This window comes from Punctularia strigosozonata, assembly GCF_000264995.1.
Source record: "Punctularia strigosozonata HHB-11173 SS5 unplaced genomic scaffold PUNSTscaffold_11, whole genome shotgun sequence".
Classification (NCBI taxonomy): Eukaryota; Fungi; Basidiomycota; class Agaricomycetes; order Corticiales; family Punctulariaceae; genus Punctularia; species Punctularia strigosozonata.
In genome coordinates, this window is record NW_006767443.1 from 718893 (window position 1) to 736713 (window position 17821).

The 17821-nt window shown below is 58.7% G+C and overlaps 7 protein-coding genes across 7 annotated transcripts; 4 read left to right on the forward strand and 3 right to left on the reverse strand.

Moving 5' to 3' along the window:
• Nucleotides 1–388: 388 nt before the first annotated feature.
• On the forward strand, nt 389–1524 carry PUNSTDRAFT_73510 (uncharacterized protein; the record flags this gene model as incomplete). The annotated part of the gene is made up of 5 exons (XM_007386589.1): nt 389–591; nt 684–981; nt 1044–1191; nt 1246–1431; nt 1493–1524. 5 exons carry the CDS (start codon nt 389–391, stop codon nt 1522–1524), a joined length of 867 nt encoding a protein of 288 aa, XP_007386651.1.
• Nucleotides 1525–1911: 387 nt separating this feature from the next.
• On the reverse strand, nt 1912–4489 carry PUNSTDRAFT_136973 (cytoplasmic dynein intermediate chain; the record flags this gene model as incomplete). Its single annotated transcript, XM_007386590.1, has 10 exons — nt 1912–2154; nt 2218–2718; nt 2774–3031; nt 3085–3207; nt 3261–3360; nt 3436–3580; nt 3637–3829; nt 3891–3960; nt 4011–4312; nt 4376–4489. 10 exons carry the CDS (start codon nt 4487–4489, stop codon nt 1912–1914), a joined length of 2049 nt encoding a protein of 682 aa, XP_007386652.1.
• Nucleotides 4490–4681: 192 nt separating this feature from the next.
• Nucleotides 4682–6098, forward strand: PUNSTDRAFT_73149 (uncharacterized protein; the record flags this gene model as incomplete). The annotated part of the gene is made up of 4 exons (XM_007386591.1): nt 4682–5021; nt 5084–5693; nt 5758–5893; nt 5958–6098. 4 exons carry the CDS (start codon nt 4682–4684, stop codon nt 6096–6098), a joined length of 1227 nt encoding a protein of 408 aa, XP_007386653.1.
• A 1582-nt stretch (nt 6099–7680) lies between these two features.
• Nucleotides 7681–9637, forward strand: PUNSTDRAFT_54461 (uncharacterized protein). Its single transcript, XM_007386592.1, has 10 exons — nt 7681–8045; nt 8100–8155; nt 8216–8235; nt 8288–8415; nt 8521–8582; nt 8639–8758; nt 8819–8966; nt 9027–9111; nt 9172–9242; nt 9304–9637. The coding sequence occupies exons 1-10, from the start codon at nt 7987–7989 to the stop codon at nt 9569–9571; spliced, it is 1017 nt and encodes a 338-aa protein (XP_007386654.1). The 5' UTR covers nt 7681–7986; the 3' UTR covers nt 9572–9637.
• A 748-nt stretch (nt 9638–10385) lies between these two features.
• On the reverse strand, nt 10386–13143 carry PUNSTDRAFT_46416 (uncharacterized protein; the record flags this gene model as incomplete). The annotated part of the gene is made up of 5 exons (XM_007386593.1): nt 10386–10610; nt 10716–10749; nt 10827–10944; nt 11073–12534; nt 12622–13143. The coding sequence occupies 5 exons, from the start codon at nt 13141–13143 to the stop codon at nt 10386–10388; spliced, it is 2361 nt and encodes a 786-aa protein (XP_007386655.1).
• Nucleotides 13144–13781: 638 nt separating this feature from the next.
• PUNSTDRAFT_46417 (uncharacterized protein) lies at nt 13782–14642 on the forward strand (the record flags this gene model as incomplete). Its single annotated transcript, XM_007386594.1, has 3 exons — nt 13782–14065; nt 14153–14462; nt 14502–14642. The coding sequence occupies 3 exons, from the start codon at nt 13782–13784 to the stop codon at nt 14640–14642; spliced, it is 735 nt and encodes a 244-aa protein (XP_007386656.1).
• A 93-nt stretch (nt 14643–14735) lies between these two features.
• Nucleotides 14736–17071, reverse strand: PUNSTDRAFT_46418 (carboxypeptidase S; the record flags this gene model as incomplete). Its single annotated transcript, XM_007386595.1, has 9 exons — nt 14736–14815; nt 14872–14970; nt 15044–15351; nt 15435–15763; nt 15835–16050; nt 16098–16191; nt 16252–16378; nt 16429–16532; nt 16587–17071. The coding sequence occupies 9 exons, from the start codon at nt 17069–17071 to the stop codon at nt 14736–14738; spliced, it is 1842 nt and encodes a 613-aa protein (XP_007386657.1).
• Between the last annotated feature and the right edge of the window lie 750 nt (nt 17072–17821).

Sequence of the window (17821 nt, forward strand, 5' to 3'; positions counted from 1 at the left end):
CGATGCACGCGGCCGGTGTTGAAAAAGTCGCGGCGTGATTGGCCTCGCCTTCGTGACGCCACAGTCGGGTCACACCGGTCACATCCTTGCTCGACGCATCCCGGACGTCTCCTACCCACCGCTCCATTTCCTTGCCCCCCTGCACAAAATGTTGACGAGGTTGCCGGCGAGCTCCCTCAAACAAGCGCTCGCCGCCGCGCGAGCCCCCGCCGCGCGTAATGCCCAGGTCCGTTCACCCCTTTACCAGGCCGAAATCGCATTTTGACGAACCCGCGTTGTGTTGGCAGGCGCGGTTCGCTTCGACGTCTTCCGCTTCGGGTTCCGCGTTCCAGGTGCGTGAGGCGCTCCGAATGGATATGGACACAGGGTTGACGGGGCGTCATGGATGATGCAGACGTTTGTGAACTCGCGGGCGACCCTGGCTGGCGCGACTATGTTCTCTGTCGGTTCCATCGCCTGGTACACCCACCTTTACGGCAGCCTCCCGTTCATCGGCGAAGTTCACGCGAGCTCGCTCGCTGAAGAGGGTCTGCACCCGGCCACTTACCCCTGGTCGCACAAGGGCTGGTTAGACAGCTTCGACCACGCGAGGTGCGCATCCTACAACCCCTCCGCCCTCCTATCTGTCCCCATTACCTCGAAATCGACTAACATCGGCATCATCTTGCCCTATTATGCTCCAGTATTCGTCGCGGCTACCAGGTGTACCGCGAAGTTTGCTCGTCCTGCCACTCGCTCGACCGCATCGCATGGCGCAATCTTGTGGGCGTTTCGCACACCGTCGACGAGGTCAAGGCGATGGCCGAGGAGGTCGAGTACACCGACGGTCCCGACGACCAGGGCGAGATGTTCCAGCGTCCCGGCAAGCTGTCCGACTACATGCCCGCGCCGTACCCGAACGAGGAGGCCGCCCGCGCCGCCAACGGCAACGCGCTTCCTCCGGATCTGAGTCTGATGGCCAAGGCCCGCCATGGCGGCATCGTGAGCAGCTCTGTATCCGTCTGGCTCAAACCCCCGTGTTCACGACAAGGTTCCTCGATCAGGACTACATTTTCTCCCTCCTTACCGGCTACCAGGACCCCCCGGCGGGCGTTGAGCTCCCCGAAAACATGAACTACAACCCTTACTTCCCGAACGGAGCCATCGCCATGGCCCGTGTCCTCTTTGACGGTCTCGTCGAGTACGAGGATGGTCAGTCCTCACACACCATCCTTTGAAGGCGGTTTTTGATGCTGCTCGATGCAGGCACCCCTGCCACCACCTCTCAAATGGCCAAGGACGTCTGCACTTTCCTCAACTGGGCCGCCGAGCCCGAGCACGACGAGCGCAAGAAGTCCGGCCTCAAGGCCGTCATCCTCTTCTCCGCGCTGACCGTGATCTCGCTCTACGCCAAGCGCTTTAGGTGGGCGACCATCAAGACCAGGAAGATCTGTGAGTTCTCTCTCTCTTTTCCTCCAGAGACGGAAGCATGGCTAATATCGCCTTGGCTCAGCTTACAATCCTCCCGCGGACAAGACGCACTAAGACCTAGTGTAGATCATTATGTGACCTGCCGGCGAGATAGAGCCCCTTGGGATGTAATACAGGTTGAGAGTAATTGCAGATTGTGTGGACTGAAAGACTGCCTATTGCTGAGCTATCGAGATGGTTCGGTTAGGGGCTCTGCTCTCCAAATCAGGAGACTCGCCTTCTCGACAATGACATCTCGGTCTCGCTCGCGGCGACGTCGCAGGTTGTTGCTGCATTAATCTATGGTCTGTAAGGCTAAGGAGACCGAGTCGAAGCTGCTATAAATTGCCACGAAGGACGGAGCTTTCCGCGCGCCTTTGGCTTCCCAAGCATCGTCGTGCATTCTGCGGTCCGCGAGTATCCAAATAAGTGGGTATATACACACATGTAGGCCTGGACCCCTCAACGCCCCAAGACCGAGTCTCCAAGCCCGTTCGCGGTTCCCTGCGCGCTTCCGCTCATGTTCGCAATGCACTTCTGCAAATCCGTCCACTCGCTCTCGCGCGGGATCGCGAGGTCGCCGATGTCGTAGATGTACAGTTTGCCGTCGCTTCCGCCCAGCGCCGCGCGCCTGCCGTCCTTGCGGTCCCATTCGAGCTTGTTGAGCGCGCGCTCGTTGCCCACCGGAGTGGATACGATGGGAACCTGAGCGAATAATCCGAATGAGCACGCATATACGCGTGAGGAAACGTACCCGGGCGGACGTACCTCGGTGTCAGCATTGAGGTTCCACAAGTCGAACCTGCCTGACCCGTCCACGGAACCGAAGAGCGCAGGATGCGTAGGATGCCACTTTACGTCGTAGACGTAGTCGTCTGCCTCCTCGAATGAGTACACCGGCGCAACGTTGGTCGGCGCTTGGTTCGCCCCCTTCGCGCCGCCGCTGCCCAAGTTCGCGCCCGTACCCCGCGTTCGCCACAGCTTGCACGTCCAGTCCACGCTGCAGCTTAGCATCAGGTCGCCGAAGTCGACCGGCCCGGCGCTGGGGTGGAAGGAAAGACCGGTGATCGGTCCGGAGTGCGCGCGGTAGATGTCGTGCGCGTTGAGGCCAGCCTTTGAGCCAGCGCGGTCGTAGCGGTTGGCCTGGTAGATGTTGCCTTCCTCAGTGCCAACGAAGAAGGTAGTCGTCTCGGTGTCTGGAAAGACGAGGGACGTGATGGAAACTTCGTTCGTCTTATTGTGCCCGCTATGTACCAGTTCAAGAGTTTCCTGTTCGGCACGCGTGAGTGCACAGTCCGTGGGATGGGAGATGGGTCCAGCCTACCTGGGGTTGTGCCAGCATGTCCACCAGCCAGCTGCATACAGTGCCATCGGTGCTGCTGGTGATCAGGTTGTGCGCGTTCTGCGTGCCCACCATCTGCATCGCATACACTGGATGCGTATGCCCCGCAGCTGATAATGGCGTTTTGAGGACAGGGAGATGCTTAGATCGTGTGTCCCAAAGCAATATCTGCCCCGAGTATGTTCCACCAAAGACCAGGTTTGAATGGAAAGGGGAGAAGGTGACAGAGAGGACATCGGACTATGCTCTGAGAGTGAGCATGGAGCGGACATGATAGAATAGAATATACCTACCTGAGAGTGGAAGACAAATTCGGGTCGCTCGAGTAAATGCAGGTTCCATACAGCAGCTATGCCATCGGGTTCGTTCAACGCAGCAGGGTTCTTATTGTACGATGCTACGCTCAATTCGGGATACTTTATCACACGAGAATTCAGTACAGACGAACAGCACGTAGCACAGGACTCACTCGTGGCGACCAATCCACGTCCGTGATTGAACGGTTCTTCAATACTCGCTCGTCGTGGAATGCACAGATACGTTTAACGCGCTTGCCCTCAGTATCGTCTCTAATGTCGGATTAGCAGGATATCCATGGACCACCACGATGAAACAGAGACAACTAAGAGGCCGCGAACACTCACCCTCCGGTCTCAGTGCCAGTGGTGTAGTCACGAATATAATCGTAATTGTCGTTTAGCGCCCGTTGCACGATCTTGGACGACTGCTCAACGAAGTCAAGGAATTCAGGGGCGCTGAGGATGGAGGCCTTCTCCTCCTCAGTCAGCTCTAGAAACACGCGTGTGAAGATAGCAATCAAGAGCGGTCGAGGAACGTGAACGGACCACGCAGTTCTTGTTCGATCTCCCTGTCCAGTTGTACCGACTCCTCTTCGAGCTCTCTGTCTCGTTGGGCTGCACGCTCTGCCTCGAGATCTTGCTCCTGCTCACGTAGTACCCGCTGGGAGGAGTCTTCGTCGGGTGTAACGTCTGTTTCCACAGATGCTGTTTGAATCTCTTTATTGTACATAACTTTCTCCTACTCCATGCCGTTTCAGCCATCGGCAACACCAGATCGCGAACCCTGCATAAAAGCATACCTTCTGAGGAAGCTCAAATAGCTCTTGCTCGATGTCAATGAGATCCGGGACGAATCTCGGCATCATTGCCCTTTTATGCGTTTCGTGAGCTCGCGACTAGCTGCTAGTATCGGCACCAACCTTTCCATTAAGTTGTCGGTCCCGCTTGTGGTGCCCGCTAGGGTGGTGCCGGGGCTCATCCTCCCGTTCGTACTGATGGCACTTCCAAAGTCGCTCTGTCTGCTTCTCCTTCCGCTTCCGAGTCTTGTGGGCGTTCCCATAAGTCCCAGGGCGTCACCACCAACATTGAGGTCGCGAAGTTGGGGTGTACCAGGTATCGACCCTGGCGTCATATCTCCGTCCGAGGCGTGACGAGGTTGGCCGATTAATGCATTCACGAGGTCATCGACATCTCGACGAGGGGCTGACGAGCTGGACGCATGCTGGCCAAGATCTAGCATGTCAGATATTTGTGTTCCGGGTAACTGGTGTGCGGACATACGCACCTCTGACTGACGACGTTCCTGCTCTGCTCGTTGCCGTTGTTCGCGGGCTCGACGCAGCTCAGCGAGCCTTTCGCGCTTCGCTTCGATCTCGGCGCGACGTCGTGAGTCTGCCATAGTGGATTATAGACCAGATATGCCAATGTATGTAGGGGACGAGAACAAGTACGGCAAGGTGTAGTGATCGAAGAGGGACGGAGGACGCGACTTCAACGCGACGCGTCGACTCGAAGAGTCAAGACATCCTGCGCCCCCACCATCAGAATCAAGTACAGAGATCTGTCTTGCAGAGCGCCCGACGCCCTGCTCATGTCCGGAAGAAAACCCAACAGACAAAACCGCGGGAAAGGCGGGGCCCAGCGAGCCAACAACAACAAAATCTATGCATATCCCTTGCCCCTCGTTTTCGCTCCGGTAGAGTCCCCGAGTCAGCGCCTTCTCGCGTTCCTTGGTCTTTCCTCTGGCATCCGCGTCCTGAACCCACACTGCACCGGAGTCTTCGATAGAGATACGAAGAGCGTATGGGTAATTGATACTGCCGATGCGCAGAAGCTTTGGAGAGGAGGATTCTTCGGAAAGGGCAATCTGAGCAGGAGTGAACCGAGTTGGTTAGCTAGGCAAATCAACGCACGAAAACTCGCAGGGAAAGGTATGTACGTCGCCGTTACATCTACCTTGGCGTGTGCGATCGTTAACTTCAGACACGTTCAGGATTGACCTCCGAACAAGTGACTGCGAAGCGCAGAGCTGAGCGTCAGCAATTCAAAATTGATCGCGCGAAGGCAATGGCAGCCGTTGCTGCTGAGGCAGAGAAGGCATTCGAGGAGGGTCGAGAGTACGACCTGGAGGCTGCCAAAGCTTCCATCCCGTCTGCAGCAACGTGGAAACCTTCAACGAACGCCGTGGGCTCGAGTGACGCGGATGCAGCTCCTGTGCTTGCTGAAGCGATGGAGACGGGCATAAAAGAAAGTCCCGAGGAATCAGTAATTGATGACGAGCCCATAGAAGATCTAGAGCACCTTCAACTCACCCTTCCCGAGGCTTTCTTCCTCTCCTGGGCCCTCGATTGCCTCACCATCATCGACTCCACCAAACTCGAGCCTCTCTCCCTTTCGGATATCTACATGTCCTTTCACGAAGCGCACATCGATGTCCCTTCACCACCCGACACGAAGCCGCCACTGCGGCCAGATAATCCGTTTCTGCTTCACTATGTCCTGTACCACCACTATCGCTCTCTCGGCTGGGTCGTCAAAGGAGGAATCAAGTTTTGTGTCGACTACCTGCTTTACAAGCGCGGCCCAGTCTTTCATCATGCCGAGTACGTATCCACCGTTACGTTGTGGCCAATTACTCATCCTGACATTGACACATTCGCGCTTCAGGTTCGCACTGGTTTTGTGTCCCGTATACGAAGCTCCGGCGGATCGCTCGTCTTCGCCCTTCACCCTGCAGAACGTTGATCCGTTCGAATGGTCTTGGCTCAGCACTATCAACCGTGTCAACTCTCAGGTCCACAAGGTGAGCACCTTCAGTTTCCGACTACTGTCTACAAGCTGAACGTGGGTTTGCTCCGTCGCTTCAGACGCTGATTTTGGTATATGTCACTATCCCCGCCTTAAGTCGGCTCGACCCGGAAGTGTTGCGTAGTCCGGCCGTGCTCGCGCACTACTCTATCAGAGAAGTCACTATCAGGCGGTTCATACCGGCGAGGATGCGCGATTAGGGCTTTTCGACATCAGCTCCGTGCCCACCTCAATCAAGCCATTTTTCGGGGATATGCGAGACGCACTTAGGGTCTGTCAGCCTGCCGCGAGATCCTATCGCTCGCATGTGGGCACAGGCTCAAAGGCTGATAGTTAACGACAGACAGATCTATGTACCACCAAACTCTGGTTAGATGGGAGGTGCTGAGGATGTTGCCCCGAACATGATTGCGGAGCCGCGGATCGAACGTTCACTTGGGGCTATAGCAGCCGCCTATTTGAACTTCAACGCTAGGCTGCCAGAATCGCTCGTTGGTAAAGACGGCCAGAGTCCAACGTGATGCAGAAGGCTCATCGCGAAAGGGTGACAGAAGATACGACCTGGCTGACAGTCGCGGAGAGTGCTTTCCTCGAGGGCCGCATATATTGTGTGGTCGTCAGTTCACGATAGCACTTGACATACTACGGAATGAGCAAAAATGAAGAATAATGCGTAGACGAGGTTCATGGTAAACAGTATCTGGAAGTACTCGGAGACATCGCTCTATCGCGCTACCATTAGGTATTCAGCATCACAAGTGAGAGACGTTCAGCATACCCATCAAGCGTGAGCCGACATCTCAGACGCCACAGAGCTAGGTAGGTAGGTAGTATTAACCGGCGCGGTCCGTGAGGCCGAGGATGATGCTGTCCATCACGAGCGGCGCGATCCACATAACGGAGAAGAAGTTGCTTCGACCGGTAATCACGCAGCCCCAGGTACAGCAGCAGTAACGTGAGAGCAACGAGGCCAGTGTGCGATGATGATGCGCTAAGGATTAATGCACAAGGTGGAAGATGACGAGCCTCAAGGCCGCAGAAGACGCTCACGAAGCCTTGAACATGTCATGAATACCCTTGGCCGTTTTCGACTGCACGAGTGCAGGTGTTAGTGACCTTCCCTCCTCGTGTCACCGGCGGAAAAGCTAACGCTTCACGCTAGTTGCACCTACGAACAAGGTGGTCGCTATCAGCGGTCACGGCAGAGCACGCTCTATCCAGCTCGAAATCCACATGTGATGGGGAGAGGACAGTACGGATATACTGCAATTGCTCCCGCCGGAAACGGGTTTTGATGCGGCAGCAGGCTGGATCCCTCCTGCGTGTAGACAGGCGTAGACACGGTCCAAGCCACAATCATATTCAAGATCTGGATCGCGGAAAGACGGCAGTCCATGAGCGCTCATGTTCATATTGAATTTGACACTTGACGAAGCGTGTGAGGGCGCCCATGGAAGATTGTAACGAGGGATCCGGATGCTTCGTGCTGCCTGCGTAAGATTATCATAACATCTTGAGCGCCTTTGAGAGCCACTCATTCGAAAGAGAAGCAATGAAGCTGCTCGCGAAGTCAATTGCAATCGATCGTTGTGCAAAGCAGGACGAAGCAAGAGAGCATATAAGTATGGCTTCCTAAAGCTGGGTCGATGTTGCGAAGTGGAGAAGCCCTGAGATGGCAACCCTTGTTGATCGGGGTCAGATTGGGACAGAAAGCGTGGGAGCGCTTCCACCTTATGCGTCACCTTCGCCTTTCAGACCTCTTCCGCACATCGTCGCTGGCCTCTCTGTCTCTGATTTCTGCACTGCCGAAATGTATATGCATAACACCGAACGCCAGAGCTGTGCGATACCGCTCATTCAAAGCGCACCGAGGACCTCGAAAAGGACGTACGAGCGCGCTAAGCCGCCAGAGAAGCACAACGGCGGCATCACTCCAGATCTCGACGAGCTGATCCGGCTCGCCTTCTCTACGTTTGCGGACAGCATACGTTTCGGGGCTTAAGCTGCTTGCGGAAGAGCACTGCGTGGCTGGCCCTCGCTGGAGCTGCGTTTTCTACCCCGGCCTTCCTGCTGGACCTTTGACCAGCGATGGACGGACCGCCTTCGCCTGCCGCTAAAGCCGCGATAGCGGACGCAGTGAGCGATTTGTGAGTGAAGCTGCTACGATTGTACGGAGTCACAATCAACGAGATATCACGTAGGAGGTTGGAGCATGCGATTGCGATCTCGATGGTCGCACTCTTCATGTACGACTACTGTGAGTGCCCTAGTTAGTATGCCACGTTCAATGACGAGCGATAAATGCTATTCCTGCCAGTAATAACCATCGAAGAAGAGGTCGATCCCCGTGGTTCTCAGAGAAGTCCTGTACTGACTTTCGCATCCCTAGGTCGACGCCATTTGGAAGCAACCACGAAGCCTGGCATCTATCCTGTTCTTCATCAACCGTTACTACTCCTTATTGGAAATATTTGCCGTGGCCCTGATATCCTTCAACTCCGCATGGAGCGGCAAGGTATGTCCAAGGAATACATGATGATTCAGTCGTCACTGATGCGTAGCCAGGTGTAAGTGAACACGAAGCCAGTACATGAGGCCAACAAACTGAGAAGATACGGACAGATGTTCCCACTTCGTGCGATTTCAAGGGGCAGGTTCGTTGGCAGGTGTCATAGTTGGCGAAGGTACGACGTGTCTCCACCTCCATGTCCGTATCAAAGGCTGATAGGTCGTTGCACAGCTCTCATGATACTTCGCGTATACGCGCTATACGGGAGCTGCTATTGGATCCTACTCCCCCTATCGCTCTTCCTTTGCGTTCAATTAGCACTAACAAGCGCCGCGCTGGCGCAAGGCATTCGTGAGTCCATCTTGTCATTGCGCGAGGCAGCCATATATTCATCCAGTCTTAATCCGTCAGCGACGCCCGTGCCTATGGGGTGCTATTTGTCGGGCAGGACCAGCTTCTTCTCCGTGACTTGGCTTGCGCCGTTGGTGATGGACAGCGTCATATTCGCCCTCACTTTGTGGCGTCTGAGAGATTATCTTCGCAGGAAGTCGGTTAATGGGTACGTTTGTCACCAGATGTCCGCTTCCTCCAAGCAGCACTCATCGGCCATGTGCGACAGCGCGATCGCACTCTGCCTACGAGACGGGCTAGGGTATTTTCTCATCGTCTTTGCCATCAACCTCGTCAACACGGTGCTCTTCCTTGTGGGTACCCTGTTCCTTCCCCACACCCTCCATTTCGTGTTGATGGCATCTTGGGGACAGCACGCCCGACCTTCGAGGAAGGCGTTGTTTGCGCCTGTTAGTCAGATCATCACTTCCATCGTCGTCTCTCGGTACGCCTTCTCCCTTCAGGCATCGCGACGTTATCGCTGACAACCCTAATCTCCTCGACAGCTTGGTTCTCAACCTCAAGCAACTGGACGTTACGAGCGAGCACCGACACAGTATCTCCGGGACCCGTTCTGCCTCTTCCGCACTCGTCTTCGGGAAGACGGTGCTGGACACGATGCCGTCCCTCGGCACTTCCTCTGAAGACGCCCCCATGTCGCCGAACGACATTGATACGGTCGCGGCACCCGCCTTCGGTCCCTATCAGCATAGCGCATCGATACCGCTCGGTGATCTCGAAGGTGGACGCGAACATAGGGTTCGGTTCCGATGACGACGGGACTCTGCGTGATATAGTACATCGTGTGCTATCCGATCCGGCAGAAAACAAGAATGAACGACTGTATATTATTCGTGGCCTTGCGCTGCTCGCGAGCTGTATCTGTAGCAATCTGATTCTACCTTCGGGACAGGAGCGATAGACAGGGAGTCCGCTCGCTGCGTTGATGCACTCGGCCCAGGGGTGTGGCGCCAAATCTGCGCAAAGGTCGACAGGAGCCAGCACAGCGCGAGAATTTTGCAAGCGACCCTCTTGCAAACTCGTCCACGATCGCGAAATCTCTCAATAACACGTCAGGCTCTATGCCAATCGCCCATTCGCGTTGTCAATTGTGCAAAAATTCACGCCCACCGCATGGACATCCTAGTCCACCCTCCTGTTGATTTGCACACGTAGAGTACATCCCACGTGAACATACTGGGCACACCAAATCCTCGTACATACCGCGTTCGTATCCCTCCCCGCATTCATATTCCTCCCACAGACTAATCGGTGATTGATGCCGGCCTCGCCCGTCGAGCCACGATGGATCGCCTAGCGCAAACGCGAGCCCTGCCAGTGTCGCGAGAGGGCGGACAGAAGTCAAAGTAGCGCCCTATACCGCTGCGCCCTGCGCATCCTAATAGCGAAAGCTCGAACCCATCCTCCACCGGTTCGTAGTGACGGCCGTCCGCGAGGCGAACGCCGACAATGGGGGAATTGCCAGAGTGCGTCGGCGGCTCCGGGAGATGAAACCTACGAACCGGAACGCGGGGTGTGGGATGCGCTCAAGCGCCTCAGAGGAGCCGAGGAAAGCTATTCGTCGTGGCTAACCCTTCAGCGGGGCCTCCTGTGACGCAGGCAGCACGCCCTTCTCCTTCTCCTCCTCCTCCTGCTCCGGCTGACCCTTGTCCTTGTCCTTATCTTTGTCCTTGTCCTTGCCCTTCTTCCGGTGCACGCTCTGGTGCCGCGCGAGCTGGTCCGGTCTGGCAAACGCCTTGTCGCAGCCAGGTTCGGCGCACTTGTACGGCCGCGCGCCGGTATGCGTGCGAAGCTACAAACGAACAACAAGGGCGGAAAAAATAGTGAAAAACGGCCGTCTTCAGCATCCGTGGGCAGCATGGCGGCGGTGGGGTGCCAATGATGGGGGCGCACTTACGTGTTTGGAAAGATTGGACGACTCGGAGAAGGCCCTGCAACGAAACGGAATGGGCCCCGGTTCAGCGCGAGCGGTCTGGGGGTTCATGGGGGTCGGCAGCGCTTTGCTTACCGGTCGCAGAACGTGCACTTGAACGGCTTCTGGCCGTTATGCGTCCGCTTATGGATCGTGAGCGCGCCGGTGACCGTGAACGCCTTCCCGCACCCGGGAAAATCGCACACGTACGGCTCTTTCGACGTCAAACCAAAAAAAAAAAAAAACGCAAGCCAAATCAGTGTCCTCCTCTGTTTATAATTTTATTTTTTTATCGTGATTGTCATGGAGAGAGAGAGGAGAGGAGGAGGGAAAGAAACCCACTGGTCTGATTATGCCGCCTGACGTGCTGTCCTAGCGTCGCGGCCTCGCTGAACCCGGCCCCGCACAGATCGCACGTGTACGGCCTGTGCCCGGTGTGGCTCTGCACGTGCCGGAGCACCTTTTGCTTCGAGGTGAAGCCCCGCGCCGAGTGCCGGTCGCAGCCCGCCCAGAGACACTCGTAGCGCGCGCGGCCGGCGCCGACGTGCGCGTCGGCGATGTGGGCCGTCAGGAGCGCCGCGGAGGGGAAGGAGGCGGTGCAGGATTGCCAGCGGCAGATGTGCGTCGTGATGGTGGAGGTGGAGGTGGAGGAGGAGGAGGACGTGACGAAGGGCGAGGGCGAGGGCGAGGGCGCGCAGTCCGTGATCGGGAACGCGTCGGGCGGCGTCGTCGGCCCCGGCGTGCGGCTCGGCGTCGACGCCCCAGACGGGGACGCGCTGGTGGACGGACCCGGCCCCGACCCGGCCTCCGACCCGCGCCACGGGTTGTGCGCGCTCTCCGGGTCGTCCTTGAACTTGTCGCGGAGGAAGGCCTCGAACTTGGCGAGGTTGGTGGCGCGGGCGACGTCTTCGAGGGAGACGTCGCCGAGGGGCGCCATCGCCGCGAGGAGGTCTTTGTTCATGCACGGGTGCGCGTGACGTTGAGGCTGTTGTGGTTGATGTGGGTGGGAGGAGGCGGAGGGGTAAGGCGCGGCCGGGGGCGAGGAGGGGGTGGGCGGAGGAGGCATGTGCCGGTGCTTGGCGGTTGCGGGGTACGGCGGACCCCATCCCGGCGTCTGCTGCTGCTGCTGTTGTGCGGGTTGCGGGTATCCCTGCATAGGGAAAGGCAGGCCCAGATGGTCTTGCATGAGATGGCTCGCGAGCAGCGAGAGCGAGTCCTGGGCGTAGCCCGGGCCGGAATAAGGCGACGCGTCGGCGAACGACGGAGACGTTTGCGGCGTGGGCAGCTGGCAGTCGCCCCAGGGGCAGTGGAGGCTGCCGCCGTCGCTCGTGCCCTGGTTTTGGTGTTCGGTCGGCGCCTGGGCCTGCGTGACGCGGAGGTGCTCGAGGTTGACGTGCCCGACGAGCTCCGCGAGAGACGGGAAGGATTTGTGGCACTGATCCCACATGCAGGGATGGCCCGGGTGCGCGTCGGGCGCGGTCGAAGGCGTAGACAGCGGGAGCATCAGCGGGCTCGCGGCGACGCTGGTGTGCGACGAGGCGGCGGAGAACGCTGGGCTGGGCAGAGGCGGGTGGTGGTGGTGCGGCTGGTGCGGGTGGTGGACGAAGTGCCCCGGCGGGTGCCCGCGGTTGCAGTGTCCGTCAATGGGGGCGGCGGCGGACGGCGCGGAGGGCTGCCCGCACGCGCAGAGGAATTCTTCGAGCGTCTGCTCCCATGAGACGGACGCCGGGGACGACGCAGAGCCGCCCGCGGCCGCGTTAGGCGCGCGGTACGACCCATCGTACGGCGCCGCGCAACATCGCAACTACGGGAGGGAGCGTGAGACCCGTCATTCCATCGATCGGATGAAACATTGCCCGACTTCAGGCGAAATGAAGAAGGTTAGACTCACGAAATCGTCGATGCTGTCGCATTGCGAGCCGCTCTCGCACACGAAGGAGCACTCGGCCGCGTCGTGCGCGGTGTCGCACGTCGGCGCGCCGTGGGTGGGATCGTCGCACGCGACGACGACGCATTGGTCGTGGCACTGGTCGGTGCATTCGGGCGTGATCAGCGCATCGCACGCGGGATCGTGGCAGGCGTCGGTCATCAGGCAGTCCGGGCAGTCCGCGAGGTCAACGACGTGGCTGCTTGTGAACGTCGGCGACTTGTGGGGGACGAGATCGACGAGCGTCGTCGGGGTGAATCGGGGGTCGAGGCTGCTGCTGTCGTCGTCGACGTCGATGGTGCTCGTCGTCGGGTGCGGCGACGGCATCGTCGTGCGCAGGCTCGAGATGGACGGCTGGGTGGCGGCAGGGGAAAAGGAGCCGGACCGACGATGGCCGACGGTTTTATTGGCGTGCAGCGACATCTGGGTAGCACGACCGGGGAGGTACCCGTCGCGGCGACTGCGCAGGTCGTCGACGAGTGCCATTGGCTGTGTGCACGTGATCGGCAGGTTTAACCTCTTTCCTTCTGCCGAGGACCGTCGCACGAGGGCGACGCATGGTATTCATTACGACGCAAACGGCCCTCTTCCAATCCTTCAGGCTGTCGCGGAAGATACACGATGACTGACCCAATCGTGCACGGCGCGGGTCACGAACGCGCCCGCCTTGGCGCGATGTTCCCACGGTCTCTGCCCGCGTCGTCGTTCACGACGGCGAACGCAAACCACGAACCCCGACGAACGTCTCTAGCGCTTATATACGACACAACAGACACCACTTTGAGAATGCGATGTACCCATCGCGGTACAAGTGTGTAAAGCTCTATCGGAGCAACAAACAATATTCCGGCTCTAGACGTGAGCATGATCAGCATGGACATCTTCAACGTCGCCGGCATGCCTAAATTCCACAATACCTCACTAAATTCCTGGCGACAGCAAACGCTCGTGTCCTTGGGCGACTTCGCTGGCCATCTCTCGCTCTCACCATGTTCTCCGTGCCTGGCAAGCCTGCCGCCCTCGGTTCCACGCCTGTCCAAGTCCCCAAGCACATCATCCGATCCCGTGCAAAGACAGCATAAAATAACGCCAAACGCCTCGCCGTACGCTCGCCGATTCACGCAATGGCGATCATCCCGACGCTCGCCTGCCTCGTCCTCGCGACCCTCTCCCGGGCCGCCAGCCTCGACTTCGACCTGCCCCAGCTCGTCAACCTCCGCGTCGAAGGCGCGCACAACCGCACGATCTTCGAGGGCCCGATCCTCACCCGCGGGCACGACGTCGCGACTCCCTCTGGCGGGACGCACCACTGCGACGGCACGAACCTCGGCGCGAACCCGAAACCGGGCGCGACGTGCACCGCCGCGCTCTCCGACGCCGCGCACCTCGCCGGCTTCACGTTCGACGGGTGAGCTCCGGACCTCTGCATATATATATACATACGTCGTACTGACGCGCACGTTCTTGTTCTATCGTTCGCTGTCGTGCTCGCCAGGACGTTCCAAGACGACTTCGACGACTTCTTCATCACCCGCGTCGCGTCGAGCGCACAGACCGCGACGCAGTTCTGGGGGCTGCTGCTCGACTTCCAATTCACGCCCGTCGGCGGGTGTCAGCAGGAGGTGACGAGCGGCGCGGACGTCCTCTGGGCCTTCGACGCGTTCAGCGCCGCGCACTTCCTCAAACTCGCCGGTTCCTCGAGCGTGGCGCACGTCGACGAGACCCTGACGTTCACCGTCACGGACGGGACGAGCGGCACACCGGTGGCCGGCGCCGAGATGAAGGTGCGGCAGGCTCTATACTCGGTGCGTTCGCGTACTCTTCGCGCTCATGCATCGTTGCAGGATGGGTCGTTCGTGCTCGGAACGTCGGATGCAGCTGGGCACGTCTCGATCAGGCCAACCGCGCCGGGCACGCTGTCGCTGAAGGCAGCACAGCAGGGATCAATACAGAGCAATCGCGTCGATATCCTTGTCCTTCCCTGACACTCGCGGCATGCGTTCCGCGGGATAAATATCGACGGGTTTTTTCTTGGTTTCCAAAGATGGCCTGTTTTGATGATATTTCAAGTACAAAATCTACAGCTCCGCCTCGTCGACGTTGAGGATCAGCGTCGTAAAGAATCGAATCATCTCCATGAAGGCGTCCACCTCGATGTCTTGAATGTAATCAGCGCCGTGACCAAGAAAGAGTAACGAGACGCGAGCAACATACTTTCGTTGACGGTATGCACACCGTTGAGCACCTTGCCCTTCGCGCGATGGTGGTTGTACCGGAAGATATGCTTCGACAGCGCCCAGTAGTACCGCGTATCTAGCATGACACCGTCGCTCAGACGAAAGAAGAAGAAAAAAAATGTATCGCGAAAGAGATGCGAACGACGTACCGGTGTTACCGGTCATGATACCGGGCGCGATCGTGATCGCGTCCTCCTCGTAGCTGAGGCCGCGGTGCGCCGCGTACGCCGCCTTGATCGTCCCGCTGAGGACCTTGTACGGCGCCGCGTCGGTGGGCGTGATCGGCGCGGGCTCCAGCGCGGTGCCCCACGCGTCGGTGAGCGTGAGCGTGCCCCACGCGGGCGCGCCCTCAGCCTCGGTCGAGACCTTCTCGCCGAACGCGGTGTACGAGAGGTTGAACTTGTCCGCAAGGTCGGCGAGGAGCGCCGAATCGTGCTCTTTCACGGCATCCACGGAGCTGCGTGAGTCGCGTCAGCGTTATAGTTTTCACTCAGAATATAGAAAGAAAACAAAAAAAAAGATGGGGGGAATGGAGCTTACCTGTCGGTCGCGATGCGGTGGTTGACGACGGCCCAGGCCTGCTCCGGCAACGCGTTCGTCTTCACGCCGCCGGAGACGAGGTCGATCGCCTGCGTCGTGCCCGCGAGGCTCTTGAACATCAGATCTTTGAGCAATTCCTCCTCCGCCGCTGCCAGCGCCTTGTCGCACGTCGCGCTCTTTCTAATCGCGCGCTTGAGCCGCTTGGGTATCTCCGGCGCGTGCGCGGCGAGGCACTGCGTGAGGAGGTAGAGCGGCGTGCCGCGCACGAGGTGCGGCGTGTACGGGTTCGCCTCGTACTTGACGAGGAGCTGCGAGAGCGCGCCGATGCTCTGTAGACGTGAAAGACGGACGGGGATCAGGCAATCCGTAGCTGCTGCAGGAGGCGCGGCGAGCGACGTACGGTGTGTTCGGGCGGGATGCTGGAGTGTCCACCGGGCGTGCGGATCTCGACGCGCACGTCGAGGTAGCCCTTCTCGGCGATGCCCGGGCTGGCGAACACGCCCCCGAACTGCTCGCTGTATCCGCCGCCCTCGTCGACGATCATCGCGAAGTAATCCTCGCCGAACTTCTCCAGGAGGTAGCTGGCGAGCTTTCCGGCGCCCTGATCGAGGAAGGCCTATGGTGTCGGCGAAAGGAGTGAGGAGGGGCTAGAAGAAGACGTACGCGAGTGCCGCTCACTTCTTCGTCGAAACCGAAGGAGAGCGTGATGGTGCGGGTGGGGGTGAAACCTTGCGAGAGCAGGGTCTCCACGGTGGTCCTGTCGCATGTCAGGCGAGTGAGTGATGACGCAGAGGAAAAAAATAACAGGGCGACGTACAAGATGCCAATGAGACCCGACTTGTCGTCGGAGCTGCCGCGGCCCCAGATGTTCGAGCCGTCGAAGTAGCCGGAGTAAGGTGGGTGCGTCCACTGGTCAACTGTGGTGGGCTCGACGGGGACAACGTCTGAAACGCAGGTCAGGAATGATCACGACTATTTCTCAAGACTTGCACACCTTGATGAGCCATGAGCAGGAGCGGCTTGAGTTCCTCCGACGTGCCCTTCCATGTGTAAACGAGGCCATAGGTGTTCACCTTGACCAGGTCAAGCTTCTCGTGGCTAACAACCGAAGTCAGTGCCCCAGTACAGGCTGTAGAGAACGGCACGACTCACACGAGTGGGAAAGCCTCTGCCAAATAGTCGTGGAACGGGCCAAACGCCTCCCAGCGTGGGTCCTCGCCAACCTCATCCATCTTGTCGTAGCTCTCCGTCGGCACCCGCACTGCGCCGCTCAGCCAGTCGATAGACTTGTTCACGAACGCCTCCGTGCCAATGAGCTGGCTCAGCGTCTCGAACACGTCCGCGTTCTTCGATGGCACGGTCGCCGGGACTTGCGGGCACAGCTCGGCCGTCGACGCGAGGTCGTGGTGGTGAGGGCGCGCGTGCGGATGTCCCACATCCCGCGCAGGTTGGCTACCCGAGGCCCAGTGGACGAATCCGGGGTTCGTGCTGCGTAGCAAGAAGATGGAGAGCAGCGCGAACGCGCCGAGGACGCCAAAGGTGCGTCTGCGGCTCGTCGACGCCGTGGGCGCAGCGGCCGGGGCAGGGCCCTGGTAGAGCGGAATCGCCTTCTCGTCACGGCCTAGGTAGGTGGACATGGTGCAAAGCGAGCAGGGCCGTCGAGTGCTGCGGTTTATATGGTGGGATGACTCTTGCCCAGGCGCGATGGCGAGAGGATTCGGCCGTCGGGAGCTGGCCACATGCTACGAGATTAGATAGGCAATTGATTCCGGGAGCGTTTGATCGGTTTACCCATCCCTCATCGCAATATCGTTCTAACGAGACCTGCGAAGGATACCTGCAAGCTATGTAACACATCGGGGACAAGGAAAGGTGAAACGGGAGATGTGTCTTCAAGTCACTGCAACCAACCTCTGACCAGCGCCAACGCGCCTGCCGCCGCCTGCGAAACTTCTATTGCAATTTATGCTCGTCTTCCGCAATAGTTCATGCCAGTGCAACGTCCTGTTCGCACTCATCACCGCGTCATTCATCGAGGCTAATCTTGTCGGCGGGCGCGATTACAACAACAACAATAAAGTGCACCTTGCCCTGTTTGCGGCTCGGGCACATCCATGCGACCCATACCAGTCCGAGCGCTAATACACTTGGCCTCACGCCGGAATACACACCGTAGCCTGGATGTGCCTGCTTCTTTGCGCACGGCGCTCGTTGTCGGGACGAATCCATCAGGGTTGGTTCCCGGAAGGGCTTTGTGCGGAGGCACGGGACAACTGTCCTGCGGCAACATAGCCTTACCTGGCGATACCTTCGTGTATCGCGGGAGAGGCCAAGCTGATGTCCGTGCTCGTTACGCTTCCTTTCTGGCGCGCGAACCGGTGAGTACC